Genomic DNA, 21327 nt, shown 5'->3' with positions numbered 1-21327 from the left:
ACTGGACCCCTAGTCCTAGAATTTTTTTTACCCTTCCCCATAGACCCCGCCAGTCCCTGACTTGATGTAGCATCGAAGGCTTCATTGGTTATATTACTTTCTTATTCTTTCATTATCTTTCAGAGGCTGTGTGAAGGAGATAGAAAGCTTTTCTCTATGGGGCCACCAAATTCATCCTAATCCTTCCATTGGGTTTTCATGGCATATAGTTGCCTCCACCACAAGCTCCTTTCTCTTTTTCTGTCACAGCTTAGTTCACCGACTTGCAATTATTGCTTAAGACGCTTGGTTCATTAATTCTGTCATCTAATTTATCTTAACTGTCAAAGGTCTTTGCTCACTAATGCTGTTAAATAACTTACCTCTTATGTCTACAGGCCTCTTGAGTCTCTCTTGTGGCTCCTGTAGCCCAACTGCTTGACATTTTCACAGTTGTCCAACATGTGCAGCACTTGTGGCTCCTCCTGCCACTCTCATAGTTCCATCAGTATTCTTACTAATTTTTAATATTATTCACAGGACTCTTTTCAGCTAAGGATATGACAGTGTGCAGAGCTATACATGTTTCAACATTTAAAATAGGTTTCCAACCTTTGCACTACTTTCAAATCTTGCCTAGCTCAAACTGGACAGCTGTGCAACATTTTCAGGTAGCATTTCATTATAGGCAACTGCATCATCTTAAAACTGAGGCAGTTACTATTAAAACTGTCTGCCAGATCAGTGCTATATGACATGAACAACAAGGGTCCAATCCATTGTGTCTGGCACGCTTGAGGTTCTGTCTGCTGCTGTCGATGACATGATATGTCCTCCCTGCCAAGAAATCCCCACTTCATTCACAAATTTAGTTTGGCACCCGATATAATCATACTTTTTTAATAAATCTTGTTTAGGTACACAGTAAAACACTTTTTGTAAGTCAGAAGTAAGTGAGAAAAGTGTGAGCTGGGTTTCATATTTTGGAATTCATGCTGGCTGACATGGAGGGCATTCTGTTCGAGATACTTCAACTGTTTGATGTCAGAATATATTCTGGGATTCTGCAATAGTTGAGATTGGAAGGTAGCTTTGTTAATCACTTTTGCTGTCCTTGTTGTAGACTAATATGACCTGTGCTTGCTTTCCGTCACTAGGCACAGATTTTTATTCAAGAAATCTGTTGTATACTGTTGTTAAAATGAGAGCTAAGTCAGCTGAAAAATTATGTGCAGAATTGGATTCCATCATAAACTGGAGCATAGTTTAATTTCAGCATTTTTAGCTATTTGTAACCACTAATATCTTCATCAGTCATTTTTTTAGTGGCAGTAACCTGCAACTTCATCAATAAAGGATGTTTTGGAAATGGAGTTCAGTATTTATGCTTTCTGAAAGATTCCATGATGCCTTCAGCTAGCATTCTCTTTATTTTATGTACAATTGTACAATTTCGGCCTTAGGCCATTTTCAAATATTTTATGGATAAGTTTGTAGTAGTAAGTTATGCCACGTATGTCATTGCTCTTATGATGAGATGTTTTATGCTATTTTAGGAGCATGTACTCCTAAAAAAGCGTAAAACATTTCAGATTTATTTTATGAGCATAACATGGAGTCATAGGGGCAACAACATACATGGCATAATTTAATACTGAAAAATCATCCATAAAACACTTGAAAATGTCCTAAGGCTGAAATTGTACAATTGTTCATGAAATAAAGAGAATGGCAGCTGAAGCCATCATGAAATATTTAAAAAAATTCATCGCAGCTGGAGACCCTATCACATTGAACATTTATGCTTTCACTTTGCCACCCATGTCCTTAGTTCTCATTTCAATCTGTGAGTGTCTGGACACCAACCTCTGAGCCACAGACAGACTGTAGAAATGACCAGAATTTCTTCAGGTTTCATGAGAGGTCTTTTGATAAGATACTGCCAGTGTAGTTATAATAGCTTCACATCTTTCTTTTTTAAGAGCCAACAGTGTTTCATTTAGCATTTCTTTGCCTGTAACCATATGCTTTGTTGTATACTTGTGCTGTAATCACAATGACTGTATGCCATGGAGCGTCACACACATTATGAATAGTTCTACTACTTACATGTTGTCCAGTGCTTGTCTCCTAAATTTGAGCCTCAATTCCTGAACAGTTATACTACTCCCATGTCTGCCCAGTGCATGGTCAGCTATTCTTCTAAATTTGAGCCTCAGTTCCTCTACATGTCCCTGTCCTGAGGGAAATATTTTGTCTTCTTCTTTAAGTTATGACATGACTGGCTCTGTATCTAACTTACTGAACATGTTATTCTTCCTACTTGTTTTTTGCTACCTTTCATACTTTAGTAATAATTGTTGCTACAGTTGCCTCATGGTTGCAGCACGGGATAGCCAAGCCGTCTGAGGCATCTTGCCTCGGTTCACGCGGCTCCCCCTGTTGGTAGTTCGACACATCCCTCGGGCATGGGTGTGTGTTGTTCTTAGCATAAGTTGTATTAAGTAGTGTGTGAGCCTAGGGATTGATGACCTGAAGTTTGGTCCCATAGGAACTTACCACAAATTTCCAAAATATTTCCCCATGGTCACTGATACCAGTTTCAGTCTGGATAATCTGGAGAAATCAGATCTGTTTTTGTATCCTTTATGTGTAAAATATTTCCATCATGAACAGATTTATGATCAACATTCTAGGTAGTTTTCAGAAGGCATTTATTAATGTTTTGGAGGTCATCCTGCCATGACCAGCATTTACAGTATTGTAATTATACCCATGAATCATTGGATGATTAAAATCATCAATGATGAGAGTGTCATTGGAGAACATAAATACCAGCAAACTAAGTTTTTTCTAAAATTTGCAGTAACATCTGGGGTGACTCTGGTGGTTTCACAAGAAGATCCAGTTACAAGTTTTCACCCAACCATGATACTCAGTTTTGCACATACAAGCTCATGTGCATCATCAGTTTCTATCTCTGTAGATCTCAGTTTTTTCTCTGCTGCAACAAATGCACCACTTTCATTTTCCATTATTATATCTGTTCCATATACACTTTGATTTGTCCCAAACATCAAAGTGGTGGCAATTTAGCCAGCTTTCTATGTCCAGTATCATAAGCTCTGCTGCTTTCTAGGCACACTTCAAACTTAGGCACTTCACTGTGAATGCTTCAGCAATTAACTACTAAAATTTTAATACTCTTGCCTATGGAGAGCATTACATTAGATCTATCAGTGATACTTCTGGGTGTTTTACAGCTATCATTATCTGGAGTGATTGAAGAGTTAACTAATCTATAAAGCACTTGTGTGCACCCCAATCACAGTCAGCTACACTGCTGATGTGTAGTTCAACACTCATCTGTTTAGAAAAATGCTACAGTTTTTAACTCTACAGTTTCCAGCCCTACATTGCAAGTCTAGAACATTGAAGAATAGCTTCTCATAGAACTTTCAAAGTCTCTGGTTCATACATTCAACTCTGCTCAGAACCTGGGTGCCCCAATAAATTCTGGGGAATTTGCTGCAGATAGTGAGCTACCATGAAATTCTGTGAGGATTTGGCCAAAGCCTTCTTCAGAAAAGGAAACAAACACACATTCATTCACACGAGCAAGCACACTTAATGCACACATAACCACCATCTTCAAAAGCTCAGGCAGGAACATGCAACTGTCATGGAGAATGGAAACAGGAGTCTGGAGGGGGTGGGGAAGATAATAGCAGGGTATGGGTTGGGGGGAGGATTTTGGAAGTGGAGGATGTGTTGTAAGGAAAACTTCCAGCTGCGCAGTTTAGAAAAGTTGGTGGTGGAGGGGAGGATTCAAATGGCTCAGGTTATGAAGTAGGCACTGTGATCAAGCATGGTATGTTCACACCCTCTTTGTGCACTGCCCTCTGGAAGCTGTTGAGTAGAGGGAATGGGGATGGTAGGTTACTGTGGATTGGGGCTGGGATAATTTTGAGAGTGGAGAATGTTTTATATGCACAGTTCAGAAAAGTTGATGATGGAGGGAAGGATCCAGATGGCCTGGGTAGTGAAGTAGACACTGAAATCAAATATGTTATGTTCACATCCTCTTTATGTGCTTCCCTCTGCCACAACACCCCATGTCTTTTCCCTTCACTGTTCCTCTCCTTTTTACTCCCTGTTCTCCCACCCCCCTCCCCGCCTCCCTGCCCCACAGCATCCCCCCCCCCCCCCCAGAGGGTCCACAACTCTTTTGTGGATACGTGCGTGGCGAGCACAGGGCCCCGAGCTATTGCAGCCTTCCTTCTTTCCAGGGCTGCATTTCCTTCCCCTTCCCCTCCTTTCCTCTCTTTGCTTCTTCCCCCTCACCCTCTCCTCTCCCTCTCTTCGTGTCCTTGGTTATGTTGGCCCCCAGTATCCTCCTGGTTATGGTGGTTTTGCAATTTAGCTTTGTTGCGAAATCACCTCCTCCTTTTGGCACTCCCTGATCCCCCTCTGTGGTTTGACCTCCATTACTAAATTTCTCTTCCATACTGTGAGCCATTTGAGGAAGAGCACCTTACCTAGTGTCTCCGACGTGTGCCCTCCTAGTTCATTCCACCTTTCCTTTCACGTCGTTGTCTGATGCTAGGGTGCATAGCCAGCACGGTAGCCAGCCCGTGTGGTGTGGTCGCTATGTACCCTTTTGGTTGAGCCCTCCTGAACACACAGGGATCACACTTCTGATACCTCAGCTGTGACCTCCTCATGCAAGCCATGGAGTGGTCATCCTGGAGCATGAGAACTCCCGTCAATGGCTGCCGTGCCAGACGGCCCTTGCTGTGGCTGGGTGGCACCCGTTAGGAGAGCCCCTGATCGGAGTGGGTGGTATCAGGACGGACGCTACACAAATGAAACGCATACGGGACGAGAACTCTCGCCATTCTTCTGCGGCTGCCTCTCTGCGTGGGACTGATTCTTCTAGTGCTGCTTCTCCTGCCCCTTCAGCCTTCCCTTCCGTGGCAACCCCCTGGGAAAAGGGTCAGGCCCGTCGGCTAGGGGCAAAACCTTTCCTCGTTATCTGGTTTGCACCAGGACTGATGGGGATACTTTCACCAATACCAAACCTGTATTCTTTATGGAACACATTGAAGACAAGTTTGGCGAAGTGGACTCCCTGAGCAAGATGCGGTCAGGTTCGTTGCTGATCAAAACTGCTTCAGCTGCCCAGTCTGCAGCCCTTCGTGCCTGTACCCGTCTTGACACAATTCCTGTGTCCATTACCCCCCACCAATCTCTAAATATGGTTCAAGGTGTGATTTTTCACAGGGACCTCGTCCTTCAAACTGATGAGGAACTTCAGGACAATCTCAGACGGAGGGGTGTTCACTTTGTTTGGCGTGTTCAAAAGGGTCCTAAGGACAATCGCATTGATACTGGTGCCTTTATCCTGGCCTTTGAAGGGGATACCCTCCCTGAGAAAGTAAAGATAATGGTTTATCGATGTGATGTGAAGCCGTACACCCCACCTCCTATGAGGTGTTTTAAGTGCTTGCATTTTGGACACATGTCCTCCCGCTGTTCGCAGGCCCCTCTCTGTGGTGACTGTGGACGTCCACTCCATGAGAGGAGTCCCTGTGTTCCCCCTAATGTGTGTGTTAATTGTCATGGCAATCATTCTCCACGTCCACCAGATTGCCCAGTATATAAGAAGGAAAACAAGATCCAGGAGTAAAATTCTCTTGATTGTTTAACCTACACAGACACTCGTAAGAAGTATACACGTTTTCACCCAGTGGCCATGACGTCTAGTTATGCTTTAGTTACATCTTCACCCCTTCCTACCCTTCCTTACCCCAGTCCCGGACCCCTCTCCTCCCCCCACCCCTGCGGCTCCCACACCTTCTCCTCTGGGCACTGCTCCCCCTCCCCAGCTGGAGAAGTGTCCCACTCCTTCGGCGTCTGCCGGTCAAGGGCGCCCCTCCCGGGATGCCCCTTCCAGGCCCAAGCTCTGTTGCCACACGATGATCGCGAGAACCGCGGTCTGTCGGCCCCCAGGTCGCCCAATCTCTTTCTGTTCCCAATCTTGCTGCAGCTGGCTCCTTTATGCCACACAGCCCTCCTCGATCTCAACCAGAAAAGAAGAAGAAACAAAAGTCCTGGGACAAAGAGCCTCTGGTGTCACCAGAGGTCCCATCCCCGGCTTCACCAACAGGTTCTGACCTGTCGTTCATGCATGTCCCCCCTCCTTGTCGGTGACGGGTGGTGACCCGGCGGTATGACTAGCTTTAGCCTGTTCAACCACCATTTAAATCATCGTTTTGTGGTTATCCAATGGAATTGTAATGGATACTACCGTCACCTTCCAGAATTAAAATCCTTTATTTCGTCTTACTCTGCAGCTTGTGTGGTTCTGCAGGAATCTCATTTTACTGATGCTCACTCACCGACCCCCTGTGGGTTCTGTGTTTTCTGTCGAAATTGGGTCAGATCCCTGCGGGCTTCTGGTGGCGTTTGTATGTTGGTCCGTACAGATATTGCAAGCATGTGGATTCTTCAAACCACATTGGAAGCGGTTGCTGTTAGGGTCCACCTGGACTCTGAGGTCACGGTTTGCAATCTTTATCTTCCTCCTGACAGGACTCTTACACCTGCTGCCATAACTGCCCTTCTTCAGCAGCTTCCTCCTCCCTTCCCTTTAATGCTCATCATCCCTTGTGGGGCAGTGCATTTCCATCTAGACGAGGTCTTCTCTTACATCAGTTTATTACAGATGACGACTTGTGCCTTCTTAATGATAGCTCCCCTACTCATTTCAGTGTTGGTCATGGCACCTTTTCTGCCATTGATCTTTCTCTTTCTTCTCCCTCTCTCCTCCCTTCATTACACTTGTTGCCACATGACGACCTTTGTGATAGTGACCATTTCCCGTTGATTCTCTCTCACTCCCTTCCTGCTATCCGATGGACAAGTTACCTCTTTGGTCTTTCCAACTTGCCGATTGGCCCCTACACACTGCACAGGTCATGTTTTCTCCCTCTTTGTTGGGTTGTATTGATGACGTCCTACGTGACGTGTCTGACGTGATTGTTCATGTTGCTAGCCTTGCTGTACCATGCTCATCTGGACCATTTCGTCGCCGGCAAGTCCGGTGGAGTACGGCCATTGCCATTGTCATCTGTGCTCGCCGTCAAGCTTTGCAAAACCTTAAGAGGCACCCATCCATTGCCAGCCTTACTACCTTTAAGCGCCTTCGCGCTAAAGCCCGTTATTTAATCAAACAGAGCAAACAGATGTGTTGGGAACGATTTGTTTCTTCCCTCGGTTCTACTGTCCCCATGTCACGAGTATGGGCTACACTTCACTCTCTCCAAGGTTGTCATCGGCAGTCCACGCTCCCAGGCCTTCACCTCCCAGATGGCCTTTGTACGGATCCCAGATGGCCTTTGTACGGACCCGTTGAGTCTCACGGAACATCTTGCGACCCATTTTGCAATGGCATCAGCATCAGCCTCCTATCCGGCTGCTTTCCTCCACTGGAAACAGCGGGCCAAAGCTTCCGCCTTATGTTTTACCCCTTGTCAGTCAGAATGTTACAACGAACCTTTTACTGAATGGGAATTTCTTTCCGCATCTTCTTCTTCTCATGATACGGCCCCTGGCTCAGACTCCATTCATAACCAACTGCTTCAACATCTCAGCGCTCCACAACGGCAACATCTTCTCCGGGTGTTTAACCGTATCTGGCTCCAGGGTGACTTCCCTTCTCAGTGGAGGGATAGCATCATGGTTCCTGTCCTTAAGCCTGGTAAGAACCCCCTATTTGTTGACAGCTATCAGCCAATTAGTCTGACTAATGTTGTTTGTAAGTTACTTGAACGGATGGTAGCCCGTTGGCTCAATTGGGTCCTCGAATCTCGGGATCTATTGTCCCCTTACCAGTGTGGCTTCCAAGAGGGACAGTGTCAAATCGATCATTTACTTCGCTTGGAATCTGCAGTTTGGCAGGCTTTTTCCAAGCGCCGCCATTTGGTTGCAGTATTTTTTGACCTTAGCAAGGCCTATGACACGGCCTGGCGCCATCACATCTTACTTATCCTTCATCAGTGGGGTCCTCAGGGCCCACTCCCGATTTTTATCTGCCAGTTCCTGTTCCATTGGTCATTCAGGGTTCGGGTTGGTACTGTTTTTAGTTCTCCATGGACCCAGGAGATGGGCATCCCACAGGGTTCAGTCTTGAGTGTATTTCTTTTCCTCATTGCTATCGATGGACTTGGGGCCTCTGGCAGTCCTTTGGTCGCCCCTGTCCTGTATGTGGATGATTTCTGCATTTGGGTTAGTTCCTCTTTGATGGCCTCTGCAGAGCGGCAGCTCCAGGGAGCTATACGGCATGCCTCTGCATGGACGCTCTCACACAGGTTTCAATTCTCTCCTTTAAAATCGCGGGTGGTCCACTTCTGTCGCTGTACTACGGTCCACCCTGATCCAGAGCTCTATCTTGATGCACAACGATTGCCTGTGGTCCCACAGTTTCGTTTCCCTGGGTCTTCTTTTCGAAAACAAGCTCACTTGGCTGCAACATATCAGACTTGTGAAGGTAGGATGTTTCCGTAAACTCAATGTCCTTCGCTTCCTTGCCCTCTCCTCTTGGGGTGCGGACCGCTCCTCGTCTTTATTGTGCTCTAGTTCTGTCTCGCTTGAACTATAGTTGTCAAGTTTATGGTTCAGCTGCTCCTTCCACACTGCACATACTGGATCCAGTCCACCATCGTGGTATCCGTTTGGCCACTGGTGCTTTCCCTACTAGCCCTGTTGATAGTCTCCTGGTTGAACCTGGGATCCCCCCCCCCCCTTTCTGTTTGGCAGTCCCAGCTTCTGGTGTCTTGTGCACTCGCTGTCCATTCCTCTCCCACTCATCCTTCCTATTCTATCCTGTTCCCAGACCATGGACGTCGCCCACCCAATTCCCGTCCTCGGGCTGGTTTACAGGTTGGGCTCCGCCTTGCGTCTCTTTGCCGTGATTTTCAGTTTCCTTCTTTGTCCTGTCTTCCTCACTCCCTCCCCTCCCCCCCCCCCCCAACCCCCTCGCCCTTGGTTAGTTCCTTGGCCTCGATTTCGGATGGATCTCCGCCAAGGTCCGAAAGATTCCATCCCTCCAATGGTGTTCCATTCCTTTTTCCACTGAATTTTATGGGCTTTTTGGAATGCTGTTGTTTTTTACACTGATGGCTGTAAATATGCTGATCATGTGGGGTATGCCTTCACGTCCTCTGTTGGAACGGAAAACCATCTGCTGCCACCTACATGTGGGGTGTTTACTGCAGAATTGATGGCAATTTCCCAGGCCCTCTCCTTTATTAAACAGTCCCAACACAACTGCGTTTTGTTATGTGCGGACTCAATGAGTGGCTTTCTGGCTATTGACTGGTGTTTTTTGCGCCATCCCTTGGTCTCTGCCATCCATGACCATCTCGCTGATATTCACTGTGCTGCTTGTTCCGTTGACTTCCTTTGGGTCCCTGGCCATGTGGGTATCCCAGGTAATGAGCTCGCTGATCATTTGGCTGGGGGAGCAGTCACTTCTGTTTTCTGTAACCCCTCCTGCAGTGGATTTACGGCTTAACATCAAATCCCACTTCGCACAATCATGGGCCAACTCTTGGGAGGCTACTCCCCCATCTAATAGGGTGACACCAGGCCTGTGACGTTCTTCCTTTCGCCTCTCCCGATAGGACTCGACCACACTGTGTTGTCTCCGCATTGGCCATACCAGGCTGACCCATGGTTTTCTTTTGCGTGATGAGCCACCCCCACTTTGTGGTTGTGGAGCCTTCCAGTCAGTAGCCCACATTTTGGTTGAATGCTCCCTTCTTTTGGCTCTGTGTGCTAAGTACAGACTCCCCCGCACTTTACCTTTGATGTTGGCTGACGATTCCCGGATGGTCTCCCTGGTTCTTGGTTTCCTCCGGGGAAGTGGTTTTTATTCTCAGTTTTAAGGTTTTTAATCTCTCTCTGGTATCCTCTTTTCTTCCCCTTTTACTCTGTTTTTATCTTTTTTTTAGGATTGGGTAGTCTTCTTTTCCCATACGTATTTCTACATTCTAGCGGTTGCACCTTTTAAGTCGCAGGTGGTCTTACCTCTGCTGCTTCAGCATAGCGTTGGGTTCGTTCTCTTGCTGACTTCCCTCATTTTGTTTTTACCATTGACAACATGACAGCCCTTTTACATTTTTAGCCTTTCCCCTTTTATTGTTCTGACTTTTCTGAGATGTCACACTAGCGGAATGGACCACATTTGAAACAGAGACTGATGACCTTGCTGTTTGGTCCCTTAAACCTCTAACAACCAACCAACTAACCAACCCACAGCATCTCAATTACCAGACAGCATTCTTCTGTCCCCCCCATCTGTACCCTGCTATCCCTTCCCTGCCTTCTCCATATTGGTGCTTCCATTCTACATGACAGTTGCATTCTGGTTCGAGGTGTCAGAGATTGTGGTCTCGTGTGTGTGAGATGTGCTTGCCTGTGTGAATGAGTGTGTGTATGTTTCCTTTTCTGAATAGGGTTTTGGCCAAAAGGTAGTGTGTAAGCATCAAGGGTCTTTTTATTGTGCATGTCTGCAACTCACCATATCAGGTGGGTAGCAATCTATCTTTTACTTACATTGTTAAAGTATTACTTCAGAACCAAGATGACTGGCATCACTTGCTTCAATGGGCACTACAATCTGAAGTTGATGGCACCCTGGTCCCCAATGGCTGCTGGAGCAGTCTCTTCAACAAGTTCAATTTGGCTTCCATTCATGCACAATGAGTGCAAATGTTTAACCTTCTCACTCCATGCTTCAGTTTTTTCTTAGGGCATACCATTATTCACTGTAAATTTCAACTACTTTTGATTAACAGACCTCTGCACATTTGTGCTTGCCTTTTCATGGCACAGGACACGACAGGCTTCTCAATAGGTGAAATGTGTTTCACTGGCTCTTTTTAAGTTTCTGTTGCAGACAGTACCTTGAACTTGTTGGTTACACCCTGGTCCCTGCCTCCCCCATACAGAGCCACTAGACCTGCCATCAGCACATCACTCACAGTCAAGTGGAAATACACTGATAGATTATTTATACACTGCAGAGGACACGTCACCTTGAAGAAGGTAGGACTTGAAATATCTTTGATAGCTCTGGTACACAATCCTCGGCAGCTCGCTCAACACACCAATATGAAGCAGCAGCCACTTGCTTGAAAGCAGCTAGAGGAATTTTCAGCTGCTTGTGAAAAGCAACCAACTCATCCTACGCCCAAGTGGCTGCATTTTGACTAGTGCAGGTTTTATCTGAACACTAAATAAAATAACTTTAAATTAGCCTCACTGGGATTGTTTTAATTTCAGGATCCGTAGTGCTACATGGATTGCAACTTCTTTCTAACACTTGGGACAAAGAACACCCAATGATTTGGTTTGTGTAAATAACCAGAGAAAACCAAAACAGAACAGAAAGCAAAACAGAACAGAAACCAAAACATTGCATTAAAACAAGCGTTCAGTGCATAGTGCTGTGGAATGTGGGAAAAACTGCAAATTGGAGTTCATAAGAAGAAGAACAACACCAAAAATGCAACAGGAGCGTAATATGTAAGAAATTGTCCACGCAACCTGCCACTGATGATGCCTTGCAGAAAATAAAGGCGAAACGCACATGGCACTAAAATTGTGTTTTATTCAGTTGCTGTCAGACGGTCCATAAGTAAAAATTATCAATATACTGTAACAAGAGAAAAACCTGGCATAAATTTCACACAATCCTTAATGATAACTGTATGTTGCACTTTTTTTGTAGTTATATTCAGTAACAGAGTTGTGTAACAATTGGTAACAATGTTGATGAAGACAAATGTTGTCAATATGCACTATTGTATAAGGGGAGACTAAATGAAACATACCACAGTTACAGTAAGTACAAAGCACAATACTAACCTGCAGCAGTTGAATTCAAATGACATAAAATGTCAAACACTTACTTAGAAGAATCAGGTAAATGAGAAGAAAAAGTGGAAATATTGTAGTAATCACATAATTAAGTACACTGCTGTAAGATGAGTTGATGTCTTGAACATGTATTGCTGACGAAATTTTCTGAATACAAAACTGTAGCTCTCAATATGCCGTGAAATATGTTAAACACAACACTTGTGTCTGAAAGTTTTCAAAAAGGTTGAAGTTGGCATGTATATAGAAGTGAATATGTAAAGAAATGTGTGAAGTGCACAGATTTATACTTAGCTCAATTGGTGTCACCTTCTACACTAGCGTGCCATTGATTAACACTGTAGTGTCTCTTTATAATCCTCAAAATAGTGAAGATCTTGGAGTACCAACAAATTATAATACATACTTGGAGTAGCTAATAATGCAATTCTGCTGCTTGAGATAAAGGTACACAATTTACCTGCCCAATACTCTGATGCTCCATTAGGGGCGAAGGGCACAGCCCAGAATCTTTAAAACATGGGTTCCTGTAGGATGTTGACATTTTGCCACAATAAGTTTAGTAAGGAACGTCTGAAAAATGTAACTCCAAGAAGCTAAGTCTTTTTTTCTCCAATTCTCACATTCGAGGTCTGTTCAAAAAATTCTGGAACTTCGTACAAAAATTTTTTCTACACTTAGCTTTCAATTATTATACATTGTCCCCTTCGAAATGCTCGCCTCCATAGTTGATACACTGCTCTCAACACCATTTCCACTTCTGGAAGCAGTTTTTGTATGCCTGTTGGTGGATCACATGAAGCACTGTCTTCAAATTTTCTTTTATCTCATCCATCGTTGCAAATCTTCATCCTTTCAGTGGGGTTTTCAACTTGAGTTCTGGTTTTCTTAAAGAACATCTTGTTCTTATGTGCACGATACGAAAGCTCTTCACAGATTGCAGGGTGAAGGTCTTTCTAGCCCTGTCTCATGAACCATGGGGAAAATTTTGCGGTAAAATGAGTGTCATCAGTACCTGTTGAAGGGTGTCCTGAACAAGGGTCATCTTTGACTTTCATCTGGCCATTTGTAAACCATGTGAACCATTCATAATATCAAGTATGGATTAAACACCCATAGGTTTCCTACAGCACATTGTGTGTCTCAGTAAAGGCTTTCATAAGTTTCATGCAGAATTTAATGCAGATGCATTGCTCCTCTAACTCTGCCATCTTGAAACTCGCAAATTTCGTGACACAACATTCTACTCATTAAAACACTGAATGATAACTAACAGAGATACAACAGTGAAACTTCTGGTAGCTACACATTAAACATAGGTATGTGCAGGGATGCCAACAGCATTTTGCTCCAACACACCATTGGTGCGAAATTATGAATGTTCCAGAATTTTTTGAAGTTACAGAATTTTTTGAACAGACCTCATACAGTGGACATATTGCTCCTTAAACATGTGGGGTATGACTGATCATCAACCTATTTCCTTACAATCCTCAAGAAAACACTGTTGAAGATTTGTGGACTTGCATACAAATTGTGTAGATTGTTATATCCCAGGTCTTTCTAATTTAAGATCACTACATCAACAACATTTGACTGAAATGGCTGGTAGCTTCACTCCACACTAAACCTGCAGTCAGATGTCATGTACAGTGCTGTGTACTATCATGTACATTATGTAGTATGTAGTTAAGTGCAGTCATATGAATCTTTCTTGGTGTTCCAATTACTTTCTTTTCCAGGAACATTGTAAGCTTAGTTTTTCAAACTCATTTCAGTTTACCAAATGTTAGTGGTCTATTTATTTCTTTTGCTGACCATCCTGTCATGGGCTCCAACTGCGCTAAATAATAGAAATCATCAAGTCATCCTACAAGTTCATTGTTAATCTTGAAATGGTGTTCAAAAATCTCAAATGAAATCAGCAAGAGCTGTCATACTACATGTGAGGTTAGCACAACAGAATCCAAATTTGCAGAGAAAACCAAGTGATTTTAATACGATTTATTTATCTTGAGTAACAGTGCTCTTGTAGATGTCAAAACTGGATAGTTCATTGCTCCAGGATCATATTCTGTTTTCTTCAGTTCTGTTATATGGGGTTCTTACGATATTAAAAATAATAACAATGGCCATATAATTATTTAATGATTTATATTTAATTTTACAAGCATACTCAGTTTGACTCAATGTATCAATGCCTTTCACAACAGACACCCCACATGCACAATTCTTTGACATAGACAGGATCTACAGAAGCACATGTGCTTCTGTTAACATAAAGAAACCACCTCTCACTTAGTAAAAAAAGCTTCCAATATGGTGGACTTACCGCAAAGATCAAATGAGTAATTACATTTTAGTCTACTTATGCAGAAAACTAATAGAAAATGGTGTTTATGATAAAAATAGAACAGATGCTGATGATTTTCATATCTTGTTCTGTATTTATGTAATGACCATTAATTATAAGGGGTGATTGAAAAGTTTCCATCTGAGGGCTTTTCTGCAGCATTCGTGGAACACAGCATGACTCTGTTGGGGGTATATAAGCTCCAACATGTAGGCAACAGATTAGTGTGGGATTTATGTCTTTTTGATGTGCATGCAGTAAATGCAGAAATTTTGACAATGGCAACGTTATTACCATGTGTGTCCAGACATGACTAGTGTGCTGTTATTCTTCCCTTGGCTGGCAAGAAAAAAACACTGCTGGACAGCATGTCTTTCATAAACCACCATTGGGGAATAGTGTGCTAAATTCTGTGCTGGTCGTGATTTGACACAAGATGCAGGTCGATCTGGAAGGCCAGCATCATCATTTACTCAAGTGGGAGACACTCAAGCACCCACCCTATAGATCTGATCTCTCCCCCATGTAATTACAGCCCCTTTGGTCCCCTAAGAAAGGCCTTTAAGGGTTGTTGACTCCTGTTGGACTAGGATGTGCAGCAGGCAGTTATCGACTTCTTGATGCAGCAGAACACTGTGTTTTAACAAACGGTAAATTCAACCAGGTGCATTGGTGTGATATTTTCCTCAATGCTCATGGCAGTTTTGTTTGATTCTGGTCTGCATGGCCTCCAAAAACAAATTGTTTGGTCACCCCTTACATCTTAAATTCACATTTTAAAGTTTTTTTTTGTCTAAACATGATCTATTAAGTGTTGGTATTATATTAACAGTTTAAAAATCCCAACAGATTTGTCGTGTCAACAGTTTTACAAATTCTGAATAATACAATTACACAATTTAGTATTTCAAAAACAACATAATCCAGCAAGTTTGACAAGATATAAAATGCATTCTGCATATTCAGTCTCCTAAACTTCTTGATGAGCTATAAATTCAAAGAAGGTAGTTACTTTTTGTAAATAAGTAAATTCATAATTTATTTATTTCATTAAATTACATTACATTTCATTAATATCCTGAAAATCTAATGTGTCTTTTTAGGTTTCATTAGGAAGTTGTGGCCATTATCAAAGTATATTGGATACTGTTCATATTTAAATTGCTTTGCAGTATATTAGTTTTGAATATTTGCATACGGTAAACTTGGTCATAATTATAGTTTGCTAAAAACATTTCTTTTCTTTGTTAACAGTAAGAACATAAGTCAAATATTATGATATTGTGCAAGTATAGGCAATGAGAGTATTCAAAATATGAATTTTATATGCTGCCAACTGATCAAGGAAAATGTTGATAAACAACCTGATTCACGTTGGGTGACAGCTGACCAGACACCGTATTGAAATGATCAGTACCTTGCCTAAAATGTTATAATCACTACAGTTCAGTTTTGGTATGTAGGTATTTATTTATTTATGTCTAAAGCATCAAACTTCAACATACAAGATACATACAAATACGAATACAACACTTTGTAGAGATGTGAAATGATATGATCGCATTGGTTTATTGGCACAGTGCTAGAGAAATGTAGTGAGTCTAAAAAGGAGAAGACTTACAAATCACTCAGGGGGATGGTAGCAAATAGGAGTAAAGGGGATATCGAATTTATACAGAGAAGGGCAACACGAATGGTCACAGGTTTCGATGGAAAGTATCCTGCGAAAGCCTAATTCCAAAGTTTCAAGAAGCTTAAATGATGACTCCATGAATATACTTACCCCCTATGTATCATTCCTGTAGGGTTCATGAGGACAAGACTAGGTTAATTACAGTGCCCTCTGAGGAATTTAAACTGTCATTCTTCCCATGCTTTTTAGGGAGAAGCCTTAATAATTGTTACAGTGGAAAATACACTGTGCCATGTACTTTACAGTGTTTCACAGAATGTGGCCATAGATGTAGAAATAGCACTTGTAGACTAATTGCTAATTTAAAATTTGATACAGTGGTACATCTTACAGGACATAGTCTTCACTGGTATGGTTTGTTGTACTCCAGTTATGATCTCTTATAAAGTATTGCAAATTTTAACTTTGAAGAATACATCAAATTAAAAGCTGATGATGACTATCTAAGCAACTTTAGCCCAGTTTATAGCAATCACTGTGCCTTTAGAGCTTGCAGACATCAAATCAACAATGACACTTCTTGTAGGACGCTGTCTACATTGCTGTAAGTGCTCCATAGTTTGTTGAACTCCTCAAGTACAAAGGGCTGATGATACGAAATAACCTCATTCCTGGAAATTGTTTTTTGACCTTGCAAACCCTGTCTGAACTTATTCAGTTTTCCACAAGGGACATTCATCAGAAAAACCAGCAGCTGTATTTCCAAAGGATTTATCCAGTGTTGTTGAGACATCATCTTCTTCATAGATTATTGATAACACATCTTTTGGCCAGTGTTATCTGATGCCCTTATGAAACTTTTTCTGGATGTCAGTTTTTAAGGAGCAGGATGATTGCTGTATGATGGCTGTTTATCAAAGGCTGATATTGTATACCTTTCTCTGCATACAGCTACCTCAATCAGACAATTGGAGTGAAAATTCTAGCTAAATGGTACAGTTTATCCTATGTGTAGGATTCAGACATCCAGTAATAAGCCTACATGACTCATTGAGAGTGATATCCTCTTGTTTAACATAGCCAGAATTGTATCTGCAGTATCCCTGCCACCAGACACCCCAATGGAGCCAGATAAGGTGGTGTGAATGGTGCTGTGGAATAGTGCAGAAACTTATTGTAGATGGTGCATGTTGTCCACCATATGGGCAGACCCGCTGACGCAGGTGTTTACCTGTGTGGGTCAGTAAGCCGAACAGGGTAGTGGTTACACAGAGTTCAACTACTGCAGACTGCACCTTCTGTATCATCCCAAGCGTTGTTGCTGAGAGCTCAGTCAACAGCTGCTGGTGCCAGCTGTGTGCTGAGTTAACCACGTGCATATCTCTACGAGGATTAAGACTTTCTGCTTTTTCATAGATTGACTCACAAGCTGAGTTGTTTCCTTTCACGAGGTTTGATTCTCTGTTTATTATTAAACCATCATTGGCCAATGAAGTCCCCATGCCAAAAGTGTAATGTAGCAGCAGTGTCACACCAGTGCAGATCTTAAAAGTACCTAACAGGACTCGCATATTCATCTGCTGTGGGGCACAAAGCTGAAGCTGTAATTTTAACTGTTTTTGCTGCTGCACCACAGGATTATCACACAATTTAATGCAGTATATTGTTTCTTGCAGATAATTTTTGTTTTTCATTAAGACACTGAAGTTTGAAGGTCAATGTGTGGTTAGTAGTGACCCATGATGTGTGAGTGAGAAACTGTGTTCCAGCCGCACTCATCTCCAAGTCACGCATAGATTTCTGAGGACATATGTTACTCAGATGCAACATGAACACTTATGTTTTGCTTGGATTTGGCTTTAATAGATTCTTACACTAGTATTTATCTCACTCCTCCAAAGCAGTTTTAAGATTTATTTTCAACTGTTTAAAGGTCTCACTGTGAGAAGAGAGGGCAAGCTTATCAGCATGGATGAACCTTCATTTGTTATTATGCAGGGGTTGATCATTGGTATAAATATTAAATAACAGATGAGTCAAAACATTGCCCTATGGTAACCTCTTCTTTTTGACCCTCCACTGACTGTGATGATCTTGAATCATTTTTGTAAAATGGTAAGCTTTAGTTATTCCATGCATTTTTTGAAGGTGTGTTTGATGGTTTATTGTGTCATAAGGTGCTGTTAGGTCAATAAATGTTATTCCAGTGACCTTTCTTGTCTCAAAGCCATTTCAGTATGCTGGGTTAGATTTAATACTTGTGCTTTAGTGTCCTTACCCAGTCTAAATCCAGCTTGCTGTGGGATTAAGAGGGTTTCAACTGCTTCTAAGAGTCTGTTATGGTTCATTTGTTCAAAAGTCTTGCAGATATGAAATAGAAGAGCCATTAGTCTGTAACTGCTTGGTTTGTCAACTTGCTTGCCTGGTTTCAGAAAGGCAGCTACATGAAACTTGCATAATTGAGACAATTGTTGAAGAAACATAGGAGCTAGTTTTTGGACCAAAATGTTTTATTTGTTTGACTATTGTATAATGTAAGCCAGCAGCTTTACCAATTTTGGCACTGGTATTGCTCTCTCCAGTTTTTCTTGGACAAATGGTTGAGAAAGGTGACTCAGTTCCTCTTCCAGAGACCTGAATATTTTAGTTGGAGACTTATGTGTATGACTCTCATTTACCATTTTAAGCATGGTAATAGCTATCTGATCATCAGAAATGTTGCTCATACATATCTCTTAGCCAGATCATTATTTAATCTCTTCAGCAGTCTCTATATATCTTCTGCCCCCCCCCCCCATTCTTCTGGATATCTCTAGTTCTTTAATAAGTTCTACCCACTGCTCTCTTTTGACTTTACTGATAAAGTTGTTAAGGTGTTTGCAGCTACAGTTGTTTCCATGAAAGGTTTAAGATACGTATTAAGCTATTGCATTGTGCTTGGGATAAGTTCATATACATAGCTGATTCAAGAAATAGTCATCCATGGGTGTTTTCTGTACAATTTCTGCAATTTAATCATGGACTCAGTTGTAGGGACTACTTCGATTATCTTCTATGACTTTCAGTTTCTCCCAATTAGCCTTTAAGAAGTTAACCTTAGATGGAGTGGTACTACCTGTGGTCTTATTGCCAACATACGTGCACATATTATTGCCTGATGTTGGGTATTTGGGATGGGTGTGCATCCATATGGACTTTGCGCATTGTTCAGCAGTGTTATCAGCAACAAAAAAAAAAGGTCAGGATTGTAGCCACACATGTATCTGCAACAGTTTAACAATGCAGGTTTTTTGTTGTTATGAAATAGTGTTAACTTATAAGTGCCTGCCTAATGGAGAACATTTTCACAGTTTTTGTTATCATCATTATAACCCCATACAATATTATTACTGCAGAAATCTTCAATTAAGAACTTAATTTTTCCTGTATGAAAGTTCTCAAGCTCATCAAAATCAAATTTGTTACCTGGAGGTTTGTATAAAGGCGAAATACTCAATCATAAAGTTCTCTAGTGTTACTCTCTAAGTTGTTTCCTTCTCTAGACATCAGTGAATATTATCTTAACATCCAGTTGTTCAAACATTGAAATCCTGCACTGTTGATGGGACCTTTCAGCAATGAGAGACAAACTAAGGATCCTGGAGCACAGTTACAGTTGTCTTTGTGTGTTTCTTGGATACATGTGACATCATATTTCTGTTCGAAGCATAGCTGCTTCAGCAAATCTATGTTGCTTAGAGGTAAGCCTTCTATGATGATATAAATTATTGTCATTTTGGATCTGACAAAGGCTGAATTTTAACTGGAAGATTATGTTTCATTTCTATGAATGCTTTTGTATTGAAAGAGTCAATTGGTAATTACACAGTACTTTGACAGATGTACAGGTGGTGCCCAATTGCAAGTAAATACTACTGCCTCTTGGGGCATTCTATTTGTGCCCTCTGCTATGTTGGTTATAAATTATTTTATTATTGTTATAATTGATTTTCATGTCTACATTCAAACTTGTTTTTTCAATTCTTTCCATTAAGTTTTCCCAGCAGGAGCAGTCTTCAGCAAGATGAAGGTTCAGGCATATTCAATTAAATCAATTGGCATCTTCAACTTCCCAGTTCAGGGAACCAAAAACTTCCTGTAGCGTTACTGAGAATGGTTTTGGTGACATTGACTTTCCTTGTCCAATTCCTTTTTCAATTTTGAATTTAATACTATTCTGATAAATGTCTGTTGCAAGTGATAGTAATCATATCTATATTTTTAGTGTGCTAATGTAGATTGAATCAGTGCCTGTTTTTCTCAAAAACTGTTACTGCAGATTATGTTGAATTTGAGTCTAAGGCTTTCTCAAACTCCCTGAATCCCCAGAAAAATGGTAATTCATACTCATCACTATTTTTTTGAAACTTTATTTAATAGTTGATCTTTGTGATAATCTGACGAAAAAGGAACCATAATGTACAGGAAAGCTCAGGAAAGAACCACTCTCTGAAAGAATGTGAATGCAATCATCATGTCAGGAGGTGGCTCACAAAGTATTTGCTGTAATAGAAAGAATCAGTTATTTGCTCTCAAGCTAATAGCTTTCAGACAAAGTGTGTGTAATATGAGAAAATCTGAATTGTTAGACATTGTACAAGTTATGTGAATAATGAATCAATTGTTTGTAATCAAACTAAAGATTCAAATTTCTCTCTTTCCATAATATATTCTTGCTTCACAATTACAATCTCTAATATTTGTCATAAGGATCTTTACATGGGAAGCTGTCAGTAAGCATGATGTGTTTTTCTCAGTTCCTCCCACACCAGGTGATCTGCAAGTTACTTCCGCAAGCATTTCAAGCATTCTGCTTCAGTGGAACATCTCTTTGGCAATTAATAACGTTATTCAAGGTAAGTATAATCACACAAATTTATTAAAATGTGTCTAAACTAGCAGTACATATAATGACAACAATGCAAATAGTCAGTTTTTAACAATGTAATGTAACTGAAAAGATAAAAAAGATCTACTCACCAAGTAGCAGCAGGACAACACACATATAAAAAAAGGTTTCACTTAAACAAGCTTTTGGGGCCGGTAGCTCCTTCTTCCAGCAGAAGGGATGCAGGGGAAGAAAGAGGGGTGAACAGAAAGAAACTCTGACACTGGGTTCTGGGGACTTTTCCAAACTCTACCCCTTTTCCTAAACCTCTCCTGTTCCTTTCCATTCACTCCTCTTCCTTCCTTTCACACTTTCTGCTAGAAGAAGGAGCCACTGGCTGCTTACTGCATAAGTAAAATGTTTTCTTATATGTGTGTTGTCCTGCTGCTGCTTAGTGAGTAGATTGTTTATCTATCCAAGTACTTATAACTAGTTTCTGCAATGATAATTTTTTCTATGACACACAACTAAGAAACTTAAAGCAGAGAA

General features: G+C 41.6%; 1 protein-coding gene across 1 annotated transcript in view; it reads left to right on the top strand.

Annotated features, from left to right (window-relative positions):
• The window catches only part of LOC126455442 (Down syndrome cell adhesion molecule-like protein Dscam2), a 259474-nt gene that overhangs the window by 157422 nt on the left and 80725 nt on the right, over positions 1-21327 (top strand). The window contains exon 13 of the mRNA XM_050091192.1: positions 20708-20806. Within this exon, the coding sequence (XP_049947149.1) occupies positions 20708-20806 (99 nt within the window). The remainder of the gene's footprint in view (positions 1-20707; positions 20807-21327) is intronic.

Source organism: Schistocerca serialis, chromosome 2 (assembly GCF_023864345.2).
Source record: "Schistocerca serialis cubense isolate TAMUIC-IGC-003099 chromosome 2, iqSchSeri2.2, whole genome shotgun sequence".
Classification (NCBI taxonomy): domain Eukaryota; kingdom Metazoa; phylum Arthropoda; class Insecta; order Orthoptera; family Acrididae; genus Schistocerca; species Schistocerca serialis.
This window is presented reverse-complemented; position numbering and strand designations above follow the sequence as displayed.